The sequence below is a fragment of the Anabrus simplex genome, chromosome 9, assembly GCF_040414725.1.
Source record: "Anabrus simplex isolate iqAnaSimp1 chromosome 9, ASM4041472v1, whole genome shotgun sequence".
Classification (NCBI taxonomy): Eukaryota; Metazoa; Arthropoda; class Insecta; order Orthoptera; family Tettigoniidae; genus Anabrus; species Anabrus simplex.
In genome coordinates, this window is record NC_090273.1 from 20,907,652 (window position 1) to 20,927,354 (window position 19,703).

General features: G+C 38.8%; 1 protein-coding gene across 2 annotated transcripts in view; it reads left to right on the forward strand.

The window, feature by feature from the left end:
* Positions 1-32: 32 nt before the first annotated feature.
* tank (EI24 domain-containing protein tank) overlaps positions 33-19,703 on the forward strand; it is a 37,640-nt gene continuing 17,969 nt past the window's right edge. For both annotated transcript variants that reach the window (XM_067153866.2, XM_067153867.2), the window contains exons 1-5: positions 33-155; positions 417-586; positions 4,712-4,967; positions 10,044-10,163; positions 18,050-18,273. In XM_067153866.2, the coding sequence (XP_067009967.2) occupies positions 141-155; positions 417-586; positions 4,712-4,967; positions 10,044-10,163; positions 18,050-18,273 (785 nt within the window). In that variant the 5' untranslated portion in view covers positions 33-140. The remainder of the gene's footprint in view (positions 156-416; positions 587-4,711; positions 4,968-10,043; positions 10,164-18,049; positions 18,274-19,703) is intronic.

Consider the following 19,703-nt stretch of genomic DNA (forward strand, 5'->3'; position numbering starts at 1 on the left):
GAACTACCAGTCGATGATCGAAAATATGTATCGATAGCGTAAAATAATCAGTAGACCAACCTTTATGAGCTGAATGTTGTGCTAAATGTAGTCAGCTGGCTTAGGAAAATAACGTATGGTCGAAAGGACTGAATATAACCATGGAAAATATTTCTGTAAGGATTTATATGCATGTCTTGTTACTCTTTGTGTATCTGCAATTTTATCAGACCCAGCAACTGTATTCTTTACTGGAGCTGTCAGTGCCTCAAAAAGAATGAATGAGTCACTGTTAATTTTAGTAAAATGAAATATGTTTGAAACTAGATATAATTTTACATCAGGCTATCATTGACAATTGTCAATACATTGATGAAATATGTGATAATGGATAATGCAATGACTGTAATGACACTTTCCTTTTATTTGTTTCACAGAGTATTATTCGTGCAATGCTTAAAGGAATGTTTGATAGTTTGAAAGGAGCTGTGTCAATATTTTACTTGGACAGACACATCAGAGAAAGAAATGAGAAAACCTCTCCCACAAAAGACCCCAAATCATCAAGGAGGAAGGAGTCTCTACGGGAGCCCCCTCCAAAGCAGGAGTATGTATGCTTCTAAAGTATTGAGTCATCATAATCATACATTGCACAACCATAATATTAGTTTCAGGGTTTCTTCCGATTCTCTGTTTATAAATTATATTTAGAGCTAATATAATTTCCCTCTTTGGTAGAAGTTCACTAAAGAACCCGTAACATTAACAACATAATGAAAGGTAAATGATCTAGAGTTGCTCGTAGAAGAGAGATGTGTTCATTATGAATGTCAGGGACTCAGTAGCTCACTTCTAGAAGTGCATTTACTTTTATGACCTAATATCATTAATCACACCTCATTTTCCATATCTCGTGTGGCTACTACCTCTGTCTTACACCAGGCAAATGCTAGGGCTGTACCTTAATTAAGGGCACGACCGCTTCCTTCTCATTCCTAGGCCTTTCCTGTCCCATCGTCGTCATAAGACCTATCTGTGCCGGTGTGACATAAAGCAACTAGCAAAAAACTACCTCTGTCATTGGCCAAAATGCCATCCGATATGGTGTCGCTCCCAGTAATCAAGGAGGTAGATTTTGTTACGTTACCAATTATTGCACACAGAACAATCCTATGCTGCAAACAATCCAATGGTGATAACTTATCTAACCCCTGAACTTATTCCTTGCTTTGCTTGGCATATAAGTTATCTAAATAAACCAGTGGTGATAAATTATCACACACACACACATACACACACACACACACTCTCTCTCTCTCTCTCTCTCTCTCTCTCTCTCTCTCTCTACCACACACACCCACGACCCTTAACAAACTGTGTTCTGCTTTGTTTAGCATATCATCATTCTGAAAGTAATTGAAGTAATTGAACACCTATAACTGCCTAAAAAAGACCTATAAAAAGACCTAAAATTTCCACAAAAAATGGACCTAAAACTCGCAAAAATACTGATCCAAATTCATTCATAATTTTGGTTTTTATTACATATTTAATGAAGGAATATAATGTTTAAAAATGCAGAATTCTGGTGATATGCAATATACAGTGAAAAATATGTGTGAAATAGGCCTACTTCTTCTTTCAACATTACTGTAACTTATATACTTTTAGATTTACATAATTTAAAAAAAGGAATTCAGTGTTTGTTTAAAAAAAGTACTTGCAGAATTTAGATTTTTTTTTTCCACCTAGAATGAATTCAGCGAACCTGCAATGGACATCCTGGAGAAAGAAATTGAAATTAGTATAACTGGAATCATATTTGGCTTAAGCACACTAGGGTTACAGAAATTGGAATTCAGAAACCGTACGTCAGTTGGCTTTGCAGTATATCAAAATAGTCATTTCCAGTTTCTTAGGTGTAAAGGATCGTCGGTTTTCAGACACCATGTTGCAAAATATCAATAAAACTTCTCTCCATATCAGGGGATATTAAGGGTTCATACTCGAAACAAGCGAGATCTTCCTCTTCAAAAACACTTGCATCAAAATTTTTTCCTTTCAATATTTTACTTATCTTGCATATAATTTAACACCCTTGGTTTTTCCAAGCACCAGTTTCATATTTCATTTCATTTTCTCTCTCTTCAGATATGGTTCATTATATGTATTTACTAGAGAAAAGATGTTTAAGAGGTGGTGGATGAACTAATGGTGATTCTAATTGAGAACTAACAGTAAAAATATAGTTGAAAGTGAGGTTACAAAAAAGACCTAAAGAAGCTAAAAAATGACCAATACAGCAAAAAAAAAAAAATAAAGGCAGAAAAGGACAAATAAAACCCACTATTTTCTGACCTACAATGGCCCAGAATGAATATATTAGGGCCTAGCCCTGTTATGCTGAGCCTCGTCTTCCGACACTCAAGAAAAGAGAGGATTTTTCATCAACTTCTGAGCTCTATTGATAAGTTATGCCGATACGTGCTGTAAAGAAACCAAGGATGGGTTACACTTTAGTGCCCGCAGGGGGAGCGGTTCATGTTGAAGGAGAAAATCATACAAAAATTATGTGAAATGATACCTTAAACAGCAAAGATGAGATATCTTTCCTTTATGCTTGCTAGGGATGCACCGACCTGCCCCTGGGAGTAGTTTTACTTACACAGAAAAATTAAAACAGTCTTTGTAAATCTGGGCAATACAGCCATTTTCTTGTGTTCCTATAGGCTAGAGTAGTTTGCTCTTATCTCTGATAGAGCTCGCATCAAGTGTGGCCACAGCTCTGCTACATTCTGTGAAAATAACAAAACCACAAAGTTTGAAAGTGTCACACGTGTGCCAGATGTATTAATGACATGAATATATTATGTCCAGAGGGAGCGAAATTCACATATTTTTTAGCCAGACCAATGGTCTAATCAATCTAGATCGAGGGTCTTGGCTCTAACCTGGGGGCTTATGCCCCCAGACCTCCTTTGCTTGCCTTCAGACCTATAGTCTAACCGCCAAGCTGAGTGGCTCAGATGGTTGAGGCGCTGGCCTTCTGACTCCAACTTGGCAGATTCGATCCTGGCTCAGTCCAGTGGTATTTGAAGGTGCTCAAATACGTCAGCCTTGTGTCGGTAGATTTACTGGCACGTAAAAGAACTCATGCCAATAACATTATTACCTACATTTAAAAGCTCCGCTCAAGCATATTTGTCCGCTAATGTCATTCCACACCATCTCTCCACTGACAGATCGCAACATATCACATAATACCAATATAAATGGTCCGTTATTGGACATTATACATTTTCCAGCTAACTCATTCGTGGTTGCCAGTGTTTCACCCCATTGTGTTAAGTTGGGCTCATCAATTGGTAAATAGCACACCCACCAAGATGCATGGCTAGTGCATACCATGGAGGCCACTGCGTAAGCTATTTGGAGCCACCGGTAGTGCCAATGTACTATGAGAGACTTTGTCTCATTACCAAAAATTGATGCCTGCCTGGCCATCAGATGATATAGATGTTGATTCCCATACGGAACCTGAAATATTTGTCCCGAATGAGTAAATTTATATCAAAATGAAATATTTGTCCCGAATGAGTAAATTTTGATATAAATTTTGGTATAAATTTACTCATTCGGGACAAATATTTCAGGTTCCCTATGAGAATCAACATCTATATCAACATACCACATAGTCGAGTATCTCGTCTCCTTACTCCCAAGTCTTCCCAGCTCAAATAGCCCAGAGCAAATCGCGCTGCTTTCCTTTGATTCTTTTCCAGTGCTGTTATCAAATAATTCTGGTGTGGGTCCCATACACTGGAACCATACTGTAATTGTGGTCTTGCCGGGCTGAGTGGCTCAGACGGTTAAGGCGCTGGCCTTCTAACCCCAACTTGGCAGGTTTGATCCTGGCTCAGTCCGGTGGTATTTGAAGGTGCTCAAATACGACAGCCCCGTGTCGGTAGATTTACTGGCACGAAAAAGAACTCCTGCGGGACTAAATTCCGGCACCTCGGCGTCTCCGAAGATCTTAAAAAGTAGTTAGTGGGACGTAAAACAAATAACATCATCAATTGTGGTCTTACCAGAGACTTATACGCCCTCTCCTTTACATCCTTACTACAACCCCTAAATACTCTCATAACCATGTGAAGATACCTGTAACCTTTCTTAACAACTTCGTTTATATGATTATTCCAGTGAAGATCATTCCTTACAGCAATCAATGAATCAGTCCATCTGTCAGTCAGTCACCACTGATCTGCAATTAGCGCTGTCACCCAGATAGCAGATTCCCTATCAGCTGTTTATCTACTCTTGATAGAGAAGAAGTACCATCCGATTTTAAACAGAATGTTGTTATACCTATTCCCAAGAAAACAGGTGCTGACGTGTGGTAACTACTGTACCACTAGTTTAGTATCTCACTCACTTTGACACTAGGCCCAGATCACTCCAGGGATGTTGCATGTCATGAGGCATGATCTGTGTTGTATCTGAAGTGGCAGCCATGTTGAGTGCTAATGCACTGGGACTCAAAACTCACAACTCTCCTTCATGAGTACCTACCATTATTTTAACTTTTTTTTAAATAATGGTTTATTTTTCTGACATCTGAAATTAATATGAGACTAATAAACAATGTTGAGCTCTGACAGGCTGTGTTGATGTGTTTTGTTGTTTGTTAATACAGTTTTCAAAAATAGCCTGTTTTGTCATTCTACTTCAGAGAAGCAACAGTATGGTCACGAACACTACAGTGTTGTATCCTGAACGGAGGAGTCGTGTGGGCAAGCATCATGTTTTTTGAATGTGGACTGCTCCCAGTCTTAAAGAGATTCCTAATCATATTATTTGGAGACTCTCCAGCCACTGGTAAGCTTATCTGGTCATGGATGAGACCACTCCTCACGTGGACGTTCAGCACCATCTGGGTACTGCCACTGTTTCTGCTCAGCAAGATTATTAACAGTCTCTGGTTCCAGGTATGATCACCTCTTTTTCTTTCCTGCTGTCTTAGAGACAAAATTCTTGAATATGTTTGTAGTATTTGACCTCTGTTTATTAATGCAAAAGAAAAAACGAGTGACAAATCAGGTCATTTGTAGGAAGATAGGAACATGATTAGGAACACATAATAGAATAAACAGGATGACAGGTTGGTGTCAGGAGGAAAAACAGATTTTTTTTTTTTTTTTTTTTTACAAGTTGCTTTACATCGCACTGACGCAGATAGGTCTTATTGTGATGATGGGATAAGAAAGGGCTAGGAATGAGAAGGAAGGCAGCCCTGGCCTTAATTAAGGTACAGCCCCAGCATTTGCCTGGTGTGAAAATGGGAAACCACAGAAAACCATCTTCAGGACTGCCGAGAGTGGGGTTCGAACCCACCATCTCCCCAGGCAAATGCTGGAGCTGTGCCTTAATTAAGGCTTTGGCTACTTCCTTCCCACTCCTAGCCCTTTCCTGTCCCATTGTCACTATGCGACATGTGTAGAAAAAATAAAAACATGCAATAGTGAATACATCCCTTGACATATTATGATGCCAGGAAGAGCAGCCGCCCATAAAACTGGGCTTATTCCACATGAAGTGCTGACCCGCAAGTAATTGGGAGAAAGGCAGGACAAAAAAGAAAGTTTGATGTGCTCTGGAGGTCAGCGTGCCAGTTGCTAGCTGCTTAAAGTAAGTGTAGTCGAGCTTCTGATTTGGTTTTCGTAGTGATAAAGTCAAATGGTCATCATCAGCCATTCACTCGCTAGTGTTTATAATGATGTTGCCTGTGTACCAATTTTAAAACTACAAGCTCTACCACATCAGGACTGCCAAAGCTCCTCGATGTTGTAGAATCTCGTGGTTATTTCTTGTTGTTTTGTGCAGTCCCCTTTTTCGGCCTCATGTATTAGATGCTTTTGTCCAAAATGTTGTGGCCCATCACTATATTAGCCGGCTAGATGCTATATCCACCCAGTTGCTGAAGTCAGCTTTACATTTCTTCATAACAGACTTTAGACTGCCCTTGTACTGCTCCTATCTAACTGGTAAACTAATAGATACATGCTTGACTTGCAAATGAAACCATTTCCTTATTGTATATGTTAAGTGCAGATTACTGTCATTTTTATAGTGTTATCTGTTGGCTGCGTAGTATGGATCATGTGGCCGAAAGCTTGCAGTCGTTAGTTAATGGGTTCAAACTCCCCTATGGACATCTCTGAAAGGTAGTTTTCTGTGATTTCCCATTTTCAATGCAGGCATATGGTGGGGTTGTACCTTAATGAAGAACTGGTCACTTTCTTTCTAGTCCTAGCCTTTGTCTGTCCCGTTCTTGGCAAAAACCTGTCTGAATTGGTACAGCGTTAAAACTAAAAGCATACACAAGTCTGTCAACCATGATATTATTAATTATTTACTTGTTTAATTCCCAAAAACAATACAGGAACCCTATTTTACCAAAGGTATATTAGGGTTACGGTTTAAAATCATAATAAAGAGAATTCTTATAAATTTATGGTACAAAAAATTTTCGTAATGAATGTGAGAAACTGCACATAACAACAATGTATCTTGAGTACATGATACAGTGGTTTAGAAAGTTGCAGATTACAACTATTCAGGTGGCATTGTAAAAAATATTTTCTCATTTAAAACACTGGACACTCAAATATCAAATGATTCACTGTCTGAATTGATCCACAAAGGCATAAGTAGCTGTCTGTAACGTTAAATTTAAAGCGTTCCAAATAAGATTTAAATATTTCATGACCATTTAAAAATTGGGTGAAAACAAAGTTCGGCACTAATATTCGATTTTGAACTTCTGGAAAAAATATTTCTTGCATAACAGATCGTTTCAAATTACATGTCCATAAAATATTCCAGTGATGTAAAATATATTGCCTGATTTGTCTTTGAACATAGCTTACTGGAGATTTGTGGTATGCAATATCCAAAAGAGACGTAGCAGCTGATTTAGCTAATGAATTTGCTTTTTCATTACCAGTAAACCCAGTGTGACCTCTAGTCCAAGGTGTACAGATATGAGAACACTTCTGAGCTATTGCTCTAATATTCACAGCTATTGGATTTAAGTCATATAGTATTTATTGTTTACTGAGTTCAATACAGCTTGTGAATCACTAAAGATTTGTACTCTTTAGTTGTTAGTTTTGCATCATTGTAATGCACACTTTAAGGCCCAAAGTTCTGCCTAAAAAATTGAGCAGTTGGGAGAAAGTTTATACTGAGCTGCAAATATTTCAGCATCATTCTCATAGACTACAAATGCACAGCCAACACTGTCAATTCTATCAGAACTTGGTATGCAGAAGCCATCAGTGTATATGATACAGACATGGGTGTTAAAGCAATTTTTATGCATAAGTTTCTTGAATTGACTTGGATGAGAATGAACCCTTATTGTAAAGCAACAATGTTAACAGTCTATGGGAGATAGTTATTTGTTTTGGAAATCAGAGAACCTGTCTATTCTTGTGAATTGCACTGTGTTCTACCTTCAAGCTTTCTAGCATCCTGTTTGATAGTTCATAATGGATATGATTTGTGTATATGTTTGTTATATTTTCCTTCAACAACACACATTGAGTCACTTTAACTTTCCTTTTTGTTCAAATTACAAGTATTTCTCTAGTTTTCAAATATTAGAATTATCACTCTCAGAACATTCTGGATAAATTTGGTAATATCACAACTACTACCATAATAATTAATTACATGCAACACCTTTGCTGGCCAAGCCAAAACAAGACCGAATGAAAAATACTATTCACAACTAAATATTTTTTATTTTCCAACTTGTGATACATCAGTGAGGATGAGCCCTTATTGTAAAGCAACAATGTTAACAGTCTATGGGAGATGGTTATTTGTTTTGGAAATCAGAGAACCTGTCTATTCTTGTGAATTGCAGTGTGTTCTACCTTCAAGCTTTCTAGCATCCTATTTGATAGTTCATAATGGATATGATTTGTGTATACAGTATGTTTGTTATATTTTCCTTCAACAACACACATTGAGTTTACTGGTCATTTAAAAGCAGATTCATTACCTAAATCAGCTGCTACATCTCTTTTGGATATTGCATACCACAAATCTCCAGTAAGCTATGTTCAAAGAGAAATCAGGCAATATATTTCACATCACTGGAATATTTCATGGACATGTAGTTTGAAAGGATCTGTTATGCAAGAAATATTTTTTCCAGAAGTTGAAAATTGACTATTTTGTGTATCGACAAGGTGGAAAATAAAAAATACTTAGTTGTGAATCTATGTAAGTGCGATATGGACCATGAAGCTTATTTTATGTAATGAAAAATACTAGGCGTATGCAGAGTGAGAGGGAGAGTGTTGAACAATCGAGACGTGAGGTGGTATGGGCTCAGAAAAAAAAATATGGGAAGAACAAGGATCCCAAAGTCGATGCTTGAACTGGAGGTTAGACGGAAAAGACCACAAGGTGCACGCAGGAAATAATGGAGAGAACAAATTGAACAAGACCTAAGGAGAGAGTGGCAAAGTTTTTGATGAAGAATGATGGAAAGACAGACAGAGATGGAGATCATTGATCCACAACCCAATCCAAGATCAAATTGGACGAGGCAAACAGTGATGATGATGATGATGATGATGATGATGATGATGATGATGATGATGATGATGATGATGATACAGGTATTTATCTGTCATTGTTCGACAAGAGGTTTCGTTTTGCTGACGACATGGTTATTGTAGCAAACAACACTGAACAACTACAAGGTATGCTCTACAAGCTAGTAAAACTGGTAGATAACTATGTGCTAAAAATCAATGGAAAGAAGACAAAAGCAATGAGAATTAGGGATGAGGAGGGAATTGAAAAGTACCTTAACGATCAAAGAATAGGACAGATGCAAGAATATAGATATCTTGGCACTCTTATGACAGAGAGTTGGAGACCTCAAAAGAAAATGAGAGGAAGGACTGCAATGGCCAAGGAAGTTTATAGAAGAAAAGACAGCTTACTAACTGCAGAATAAGCTTAGGATTAAGGAAACAACTGATTAAATATTTTGTCTCGAGTATTTTATTGTACGAGTCAGAAGCTTGGACTATTAAGAAAAGTGAAATACAGAGACTGGAAGCCTTTAAGATGTGGGTATGGAACAGGATCTTAGAAATAAAATGCAGTGTTATGGTTATGAACGAAGAGATTCTACTACCTCATATAAGGAAGGAGAATAATTTACTAAGAACTGACCAAAATGAAGAAAACCTGGGTTAGACATTATTTGAGAAGAGACAGTTTGTTGAAGGAACTGTTGTGGAAGGGAGGAAGGACAAAATTTATAGACAACCTGAAAGAAGGAAGTTCGAGAATATAAAAAGAACAACAAAGGGAACAATGGAAGATGATGTGGTACTGGACCTATAATTGTGCAGAACACTTATGATGATGAGTTATATAATGATTCCATTTTTATGTGCCTTTTATTTTCAGTGGATGGAGGAAATTCACAAGCTTGCATTTTACTTAAAATTGACTTTCAACTTATTAGGTCATGTTACGTACATATAGTACGTGATGAAGAGAATGGTACCGTATTAAGTCAAAAATGGCCAGTCAGACCCCACAAAGGGCAACTTGCATGCACTCGACAATGTGATGGCAGTAGTGCTTGACCTGTACCTTATATCCTTTCCAACAGAACAAATATGACTTAGGCTACCGTAGTTCAATAGTAGAGCAACCAACGCAAACTCGGGAGGTTGTGGGTTGGGATCCCACTGATGTCTGATTGGCCATTTTTGTTCTGTACTTAACATCTCTTCAACACATACTATATGTACATAACATGACCTAACAGGTTGAAAGTTGATTTTGATTACAATGCAGTTGTGAAAATTAAGTATTCATTGCATTTTACATTTTTTTATAATGCATTCTGTTTACTTTTCTTAGGCTTAGTCAGGTTTACTTTCTGATTTTATTGATTGTATTTTGAGGATAATACCTATCATTACATCACAACCATTTACACATTTCTTTTTTTTTTTCCTCAGGACATAGCAAATTCAGCATATCGCTACAGCAGAGGACGACCGCAAACACTCTCTAGCGTGAGCAAAGTTGTTGCAGACACTTTGTTCAGCATTCTGGTGCAGGCTCTGTTCCTAATGCAGGTTAGTATTCTTTCTTGATATTTGTCATTCATTGCATTTTCTTCTACCCTTGTTCTTTGCTTTTGTTTTCAAGGGCAGGTTGTTTTGTAGGACATTTTTCTCTGTCATGTCAAATCCTTCATGTCTCCATTTCTTGTCTACTGTCACAATATTTGAAGTTAAGAAATAACAAGTTAGGAACATTTCATTATAATGGAAGCCATTTCCTTTCACTTTCATCTTCGTTAATCTATAACTGTTAGGTCCTCAGTCTGTTGACAGGGAGTTTTGACAGTCTAAAGTTCTTCCTTTTTTTTTCAGGTAGTTCATGAATTTATTTATAAATTAGATTCGATAGACTGAAGAACCTAACAGTTTAAAAACAAGTCTGAAATTCAACAATTATAGAGTCCTCGCCTGGTGCCTTGTTGTCCTTGAGTGACTGAATGGTCTCTTTGATTACTTCTTTCGTGGACGGAAGTAAAACTGGATGAACATATATATTATCCTTGAAAGAGAATATGGATTTTGGAGGCTCGCAATTGAGAAGGGACTTGAAGTAATTCACCAGAATCTGGCAGTTGTCCTTATCACTGTGAGGTAATTTAACATCAGAGTATCGAACTGTAGGCTTGGTGGGTTGTATTTAAAGGTACTGTAGAAGTTGTGTGCACTGGTCCTCTGGAAGTCTAGTTCTGCATCGACTGCAATTTGTCAGACATACTTTTTGCATCACGGATGTTCTGTGCAGTGTGTTCTCTTGCATCCACAAAGTTTGTTTTGTTAGCTTCTTCTTCTTCTACTTATACTTCTTCTTCGAGTTCTACCTTTGTCAGGTGAACCTTGTTGCATCGTATTCTCTGTTCCAACTTGTATGAACCCTGAGGATGGTTTCCCATTTTCCTATCAGGTAAATGATGGGGCTGTACCTTAATTAAGGTCATGGTTGCTTCCTTCCCATTGTTAGCAAAACAAACAAACAAAAAAAAAATCCCATCATGTATGTTTCCGGGGTTTCAGAAGTGAGACTCACTCTGCCTGTTCCAGCCAGGGCCTCTTGTAGTTGTGTCCATTTTTCAGGCTGGGATTCAGTGATGGCCAGGTCTTCTGCTTCCTAGGCAAATGTTTGATGGCAGTTGATTTCAAGTCCAGGTTGGTTGGTTAGTGTATGGGTAGGATCACATCATGAACTTGTAACTTATAACTAAACTATGCCAAACTGCTTAAGTTTAAGCTCATTTAACAGTGCTGAGAAAGATCACATACAGACATCTATGAGGGCTCTAAATAAAGTAGTGCCAATGTAGACCAGACACTCACAGAAGATTGGGCATGGGAGTGGTCAGGTGGCTCTGAAGTGTAGCGTGCATTTGACAGGCATCCAGTTGGGAGTGTTGTTGCTGTGTGGCGTTGAAGTGACGAGTTTCTATTTTACCACTCTAAAGTATGTTTTCAAAAGGTGATCAGCATTCGTGGATTAAATTCGAGGTTGCCCGTGGCAAAAATGCATCAGAATGTTATCAAGGATTACGTGAAGTCTGTGGTGAGAATGCATTACTGTATAGGACGATAGCACAATGAGTCGAGGCGTTTCATGCGGTTCGGAATGGGACTGCGGATTTGCACCGCACAGGTTGGTCGTCCATTCCTCAAAATCAGATTGGCATTGTGAGTGGTCTTGTTTCCGTACACCATTGATGGACTGTCCAGGAATTATCTGCAGCGGTCGGTCTCAGGCATCAAACGGTGTAGTACGAAAGTTAGCACGAAGTAGGTCTCAGGGCAATTCTGGGTGGTTTCTAGCTAGGGCTTGGTACAGGAGGCAGGGTCCTATCTACAAGAAAATTTTAATTAGATTGAATAATAGTTTTTTATTCAGAAAATGCTTTTCAAAGTGCACATCACCTTACTGTTGATAGTCGCTGCCTTCAACATTGCCTTTTGATGACCTGTGCTCCCAGTTCACCAGGCTGAACGGGGCTGGAACACGTTCTGCAAGTTGCCAATATTACGTTGAGATAAGGCCAGAACACCCAGGTCGGTTTGATATGAGTGGAGTCTCGAACTTTCGACGTTCTGGACGATGTTGCGGGGTAATCACTCGTCCCATAACTTATACGAGTATCCACATTTACACAGTCCCCCGACACTTTGGTTTAACAACACTGTTTCATTTAATGTGGTTGTGATGATGCAGTCGAATTCACTCTTAATCTTGTAGATAGAATTTATAAGTTCACTAAAGATGAAGATGCGGGTAGCATCGAGATTGGAAAAAAATAAAGCACAGTTCATGAATGGAAATAATAAAACTGAAAATTTTTCATGCACTTGGCACAGTTCGTGGTGATTTTCCACTAAATAAAGTAGCACTTGACATTGAAAGAAATGTATGACAGCTCTAGAGTTTATTTTTTTTTTTTTTTTTTGCTTTACGTCGCATCGACACAGATATGTCTTATGGCGACGATGGGATGGGAAAGGCCTAGGAAGTGGAAGGAAGAGGCCGTGGCCTTAATTAAGGTACAGCCCCGGCATTTGCCTGGTGTGAAAATGGGAAACCACGGAAAACCATTTTCAGGGCTGCCGACAGTGGGGCTCGAACCCACGATCTCCCGATTACTGGATACTGGCCGCACTTAAGCGACTGCAGCTATCGAGCTCAGTTAGAGTTTATCAAAGACACTGCTGTCAGTCATGCAATAATACTAAACACTTTGACGAAGAAATAATGTTGAAATAAAAAGCACAGTTCGTTGTTAGGCGCACTTGACATTAAATAAAATAGGTGACTGTTCGAGAGTTTGTCAAAGACACTGCTGTCAGTCACACACAAATAATTTACACACTGTTCAGAAGAAATAATACACAATTTTGTTTGAATTGGATACAGTTTGAGTTCGGAGTGAATCACTTGTGTCCTAGCACACGATTATACTTTTATCATGGTAATCATTTGTATTATTCATGGGAAAGTTCGAACACTTTCATAAATAGTCGTGTTTATTAAGGAAATTATGCTGACTGAGATTTAAAGAAAAAATGTCACAGTTAATAGTATAACGTAATAGTATCACACTGAAATTAATGATATTTGTTCAGAGATTAAGCTCTGCTGACTGAGATTTAAAGAGGAATATCACAGTTCCTAGAATATTGCAGTAGTGTCACATTTAAATTAATATTGGTTCGGAGATTAAGTTTCACACAGGCAACATGGTAATAAACTCAGTTCCACAAGAACGAAAGTAAGTTATATTGAGAAGTTTCTGCTGTACATGCGCACAGAATATAAGTTATACTTTACTGCTGTCATTAAGTCCAATACACGACTTGTCACAGAGTTCCAACACATGCAAAAATTGTAAGTTCAACTTAACTGATGGACTCAATGTCCATTATAAAGACTTCGTTATACATTAGAGTTCACACGCGCACAATTTATAAGTTCAACACGACTGTCAGAGTTTAAGTCCCACATGAAGATTTTGAATATTCAAAGATAGACTCTGTCAGCACTTCGACGAACACTGCAGCGTGGAGAGTCAGGCTGAACACCCAGCTATGACTGTCTGATCTGGGTAAAGTGAGCTCTTCTTATATTCAGTTTGGGGCTCCTATGTCATCAGATAACGTGATCTCTTGAGGCTGATTATCTTGCAGATCCCTTAACGGATTTACTTGATATTCACAATTTAAGACTTTTATGTTATCCTCTTCAAAATGACGTATTGCTCAAGATGCTGCGATAATTATTAGAGAAGTTTTGAAATTTTTTCAATCGAATGTTCGCGAAGGCATGACATTCATATCCAGAACAAACCAGGCCATGCAGGCTACACGTGGCGTCAGGCGGGTAGTCTATATTGTCCCTGCAGCTACGTCACACACACAGCTGATAGATGTTGATTCCCATAGGGTATCTGAAATATTTGTTCCGAATGAGTAAATTTATAATACCAATATAAATGGTCCGTTATTGGACATTATAAATTTTCCAGCTAACTCATTCCTGGTTGCCAGCGTTTCGCCCTTGTGTGCTAGGCTGGGCTCATCAGTTGGTACCTAGCACACTTACCAAGACGCTGGCTAGTGCATACCGTGGCGGCCACTGCGTAGGCTAATTGTAGCCATCGGCAGTGCCAATGCACTCTGAGAGACTTTGTCTCATTATCAAAAATTGATGCCTGCTTGGCCATCAGATGATAGATGTTGATTCCCATAGGGAATCTGAAATATTTGTTCCGAATGAGTAAATTTATAATACCAATATAAATGGTCCGTTATTGAACATTATAAATTTTCCAGCTAACTCATTTCTGGTTGCCAGCGTTTCGCCCTTGTGTGCTAGGATGGGCTCATCAGTTGCTACCTAGCACACCTACCAAGACGCTGGCTAGTGCATACTGTGGAGGCCACTGCGTAGGCTAATTGTAGCCACCGGCAGTGCCAATGCACTATGAGAGACTTTGTTTCATTATCAAAAATTGATGCCTGCTTGGCCATCATTCGGAACAAATATTTCAGATTCCCTATGGCAGGGATGGCGAACCTTTTCTAACTAGTGTGCCATTTTAGGTCTGGATTATTATTCTCAACTGTCTACTGTGCCACTTGTTATTTTCGTTTGTAATAGATACAACCCCCGCCCCCACTCACCACCGCCACCACCGACTTCCATCCCTAATTCCAAATTATGTTTCATAATATGTTATTACATATATATAGTCCGGCTCCATGGCTGAATGGTTAGGGTGCTGGCCTTTAGTCACAGGGATCCCAGGTTCGATTCCCGGCAGGGTCGGGAATTTTAACCATCATTGGTTAATTTCCGTGGCACGAGGGCTGCGTGTATCTGTTGTCTTCATCATCATTTCATCCTCATCACGACGCGCAGGTCGCCTACGGGAGTCAAATCAAAAGACCTGCATCTGGTGAGCCGAACCCGTCCTGGGATCTCCCGGCACTAAAAGCCATACGCCATTTCATTTTTACATATATATATTGTAAAATACCAAATACATGTGATTGAATGTTTCATGGTCGTATTTTGCGAATACCGCAAAAATACTTAGTAGCTTTGTAATTTATGTTAGGTTCATAACTTGCCTTCACAACGTTCATTGTAGAAAATAGCTGCTTGCACGCGTATGGTGACCCAAACAAAGTAAATAACGCTGTAGCAAGTTTCTTCATGACCGAAAACTTTTGTGGGAGGCTGTTCCACTGTTCATGTATTAAGTTCTCTGGCTTCTGGAGAGAGTATTCTCCATCAACAGCACACTCGATTTTCACTAATGCTCCATAAAGTTGTACGAAATTTTTCACCCATATATGCTTGCTTAAAATTCAGTCAACTCCATTTCTAAACTGTCAATATCTAACCACTCAAAAGAAGAAAAACAATACTAATTTGTGGAATATGAGGTTTTGAAATAAAGTACGATAATTTCTCCAAATTTCGAAATTGGGATAATTTATTGGCAATTATTTGTCTTACAAAATTCACAACAATAAAAAGTTACTCACTAAGAATAACTATGCGATGCTGGCATTTACACACAAGCCAAACTTCACTAATTCACTGATATGGTTGAGTGAATGGCTCGTCGGCCGCATCTGTCATTTATTTCACTTGACTTCCGGACCTATCAGTGTTGTAGTCTTGCCGTAATGCACGTTCGAATGGAATAGAATTTAGATTTTTGGTATTTATTTCTTAAACCTGAAACACTATGACTGTACGATGCACGAGATATGTATAGTCTATAGGACAAAACGTACATAAAATTTTTAATATGTGCATGTGGTGTGCCACCGAAATCATGTTCGCGTGTCACCTAATGACACGCGTGGCATAGGTTCGCCATCCCTGCCCTATGGGAATCAACATCTATCATTTGATAGCCAAGCAGACATTTTGACAGGAATCCACTCAGGTGAAGCTTATGCTGACTGTGGCATGCGACTACGAGGGTGTTATTCATATGCATGCTGTGCCTGAGGGATAAACCGTCAACAGTGACTACTATTGCAGATTTTTGGGGTGACATCTGCATCCAGCCATGCGTGCAAAAGTCCACGTTTACTGTGAGACGGTTACCCTATTGTGCTTGCATTACAATGCACGTTGTCATGTCGCAAACAATGTCAAGCTCTTATTGCAACGGTGGCATTGGAAGGTCTTGGAACACCCTTCGTACTCATCTCCGTGACTTCAAACTGTTTCCAAAGTTGAACGAACCCCTCCGGGCCTGCCGATTTCTTGACATGGCATCCCTATGCCATGCAGTAGGGCTTACCATTGCTGTCATCAACACAGAACACCTTGCCAGCGGTCCCCAACGGCTTCCCGACATTTGGCAAAAGGTAACAGACTTTGCGGGTGACTACGTTGAAGGAATGTAATGCAATTGTACTTGTGAGTTCATTAAATATTGTGTTCTATCAATATTGCCAGGACTGTATTTACAGCCCTCGAAGGTTGATAATATATTCCATCGATTCCTCTGGTTCGCCAGTGGGCCCTCTGGACATGTCTGGACAATGTGTCGAACAATCGATGTTCAGCACTGCAATTTCTGCTGAGCTAGGATGTCATGCTCTATTTAAACAAGGAGTTGGAGCATCTTCTACAGTTTGTCCGTATTCTGTTAAGAAGGGACCAAACGTTCTTCAAACATGGTGGCCGGGCCAAGATACAAGGCAACCTGAGTTATCCTTTGTAGTCTTCCACTGAACATCCTACACAGCTCTGCAAGTCTCTCTCGATTGCTGTCAAGAAGGAACTTGAACTAATTCACTGTGAACTACCTTACTGTCACTGTTTTCGAACTATAGGCTTGGAGGGTTGTATCTGCTGAGATTGTATTTAAAGGTACTATAGATGACCATAGTTGATTCTCCTCCTGATATATGTATGTACGATATGTATGTATCTAGCTCATTGCTGTGGTTTTCCAAGGCTCTTCAAGCTGCTTGTCCATTAGCTTGCTCCTTCCTCATCATCATCATCATCGGTTTGCCCTTGTAGCGAGCCAGGTAGGGTGTTTGAAAACGTGCATCTTCCAACGTCGCCTATTCAAAAGGATTTTGTTGTCCATAACAGATTCCCAATTCCATCCTCTTCTCTCCACATCTTCCCTCAGTTGCTACATCCATCTTCTTCTTGATCTTCCAGCTGGTCTTCTACCTGTTATTCTCTTTTCCAAATAAGCACATGGCAACCTTGTGCTCCTTCCTCTCCATGCAATATATAAACTTTATCTGTGCTTTCAGTAAAAGGACTATAACTCCTAAACCACACATGCAAATTATGTACTGTAAAGGAAATTTTTATCTTAATAAGATGATTGAGATGAATGAACAATTTATTTTGTGAAGGATTACATGATTAATCTCAAAAATGGTTTCTAATTTTAAAGTTAATTTTTACTCCAAACTAAAATATTAAAAAAAAGCTTATTGAGGGCTACCTTTTATTGATAAATATATACTGCCATGGCTTTCTTGTATAGCTTTTATGCTCAACAATTCTTCCACACTGGGGTCTGTTGTTAATGGTTTAAGCCAAGAAGGCACCTGGAAGACCCTCTATTTTGCTTTGACTTGCTTCACTCAAATCACCACTGTTTGGCTCCCTCTTCTTGTATATTAATTTTTCACACATCCAAACGTTCCTATATAAATGTTCTGTACAACAGTGGACACCTTATCAAAATCTGTTTGATGGTTCTCAAGATTAACTCACACAAATACAGAAAGATACCTGGTGGGGACATTGTTTATAATGTATATACATCTTCAAGGGAATTTTGAAGTTTTGTTTTTATTTAGAAATTTCTTTATGATCCTTATCCTGGAGGATGTGTCCTTATGTTTGACTAATATGGTCTCCTCTCTATCAGGGCATGTTGGTGAGCCTTATGCCACTGGTGGTACTGGGAGAGGTGCTCTGTCTGATACACATGTGTATGCTCTACTCATTGTATGCATTTGAATACAAATGGTTCAACATGGGATGGGAGCTCCACAAACGACTGACTTTCATCGAGACCAACTGGCCGTACTTCCTAGGATTTGGTTTGCCACTTGCCATATTCACTTCTTTGCCAGAGTCCTATATTGCCAGGTACTATTTGACTATCACTACAGTTTATTTTTAATTCTTATTTTGTAACAACATATCTGTGCATCAGAGGAAAGGGGCCCTATGTCCAACTTTTACAAAAATGAGTTTTTAACATTGTCTTATTGTATTTTTTGTGCTATTTCTGGCATGCAAAGCATTATCTCCTATGTGTAATGATAAGCGATTTAGCCAGGAGGAAACTGCAGAATGTGCCATCATAAGTGAACTTTGTATCACTTTTCAAGCTTTCACCAACAGAATGCCGTCCTTTTTACAGAAGCCTACACATAGGTTGTGACGGACTTTCCAGTTAAAGATGATAAACATGGAAATGTTCATTTTGTGTAATCCGCATGAATCCCTGTAGTCTTACCAACATGATCTTCGCTGTGACAGGTAGAGGACAGGTATCCAGGAACAAATGGATCTCTTTGGTCATGTTGGATCTGGAACAAGTGAGGATCCTGCATGAGTCCATACATGACCGCCCACAATTTCGGCAAGCCATCCAGGTAGGAATATTTCCAACGTCACTTACGAGTAGGAAGAATACAGGAACCAGCAGACCTTTGTGGACGGAGGAAAGAAAGCTGGCTCACAGGCAGAAAATGAAGAAATACTGGAAGAGGAGAAAACAGAGAGCTCAAGTGATGAGAAGATACAAGCCTCAGTAGGCCCACTCGGCAGAGAAGAAGAAGAAGAAAAAGAAGAAGATGAAACAATTGATATCAGAAACAATCAAATGACAAAGTTGTTTACACTTTCATTGTCAAGAATTGTGTCCGCTAATTTTGAGAGCAATGAGAACAGTGAAAATGATAGCATAGTTTGAATGAAGACAAATTTTAAGTAACAAACTACAACACCACAAATATAGACCAAGAAAAACTAAATTTCCACACCAGATTAAAAAAGAAAATTAATAAACTAAATTTACGATGATGATGATGATAATCACAAAACTGCCAGTACAGTTCCAAAGAATTGACATAAGTGGAAAATGATATACCAGTATAATAGGCAGTCCATTAAATGCTCATAACAATAATAATTATAATAACAACAACAACAACAACAGCAACAAGAGGAACACTAAAAATGAAGCACCGAGAAGTAAGTAGAGCATGTCACTGGCAGGGGACATGGCATGGCGGAAGGTTAATGGACTAACTAGCCAGTTGGACTCACGCCAATGGCAGAATACCGATATTTATTTCGTGTAATTGCAACAACTTGCGGTATTACTTTAGCCTGATCAAGATAATATTTCTAATGTTATAAGTAAGTGGAAATTAATGAAATCTTACTTGGAGAGTGTCTCAGAGGAGAGATGTGTTCATTGTGATGTCCAGGAACCCACCTTCCTGGCCCAAGAAGTACATTTACTTTTTTTAACCTAATGAAAAATATTACACGCCATTTTCATCTCT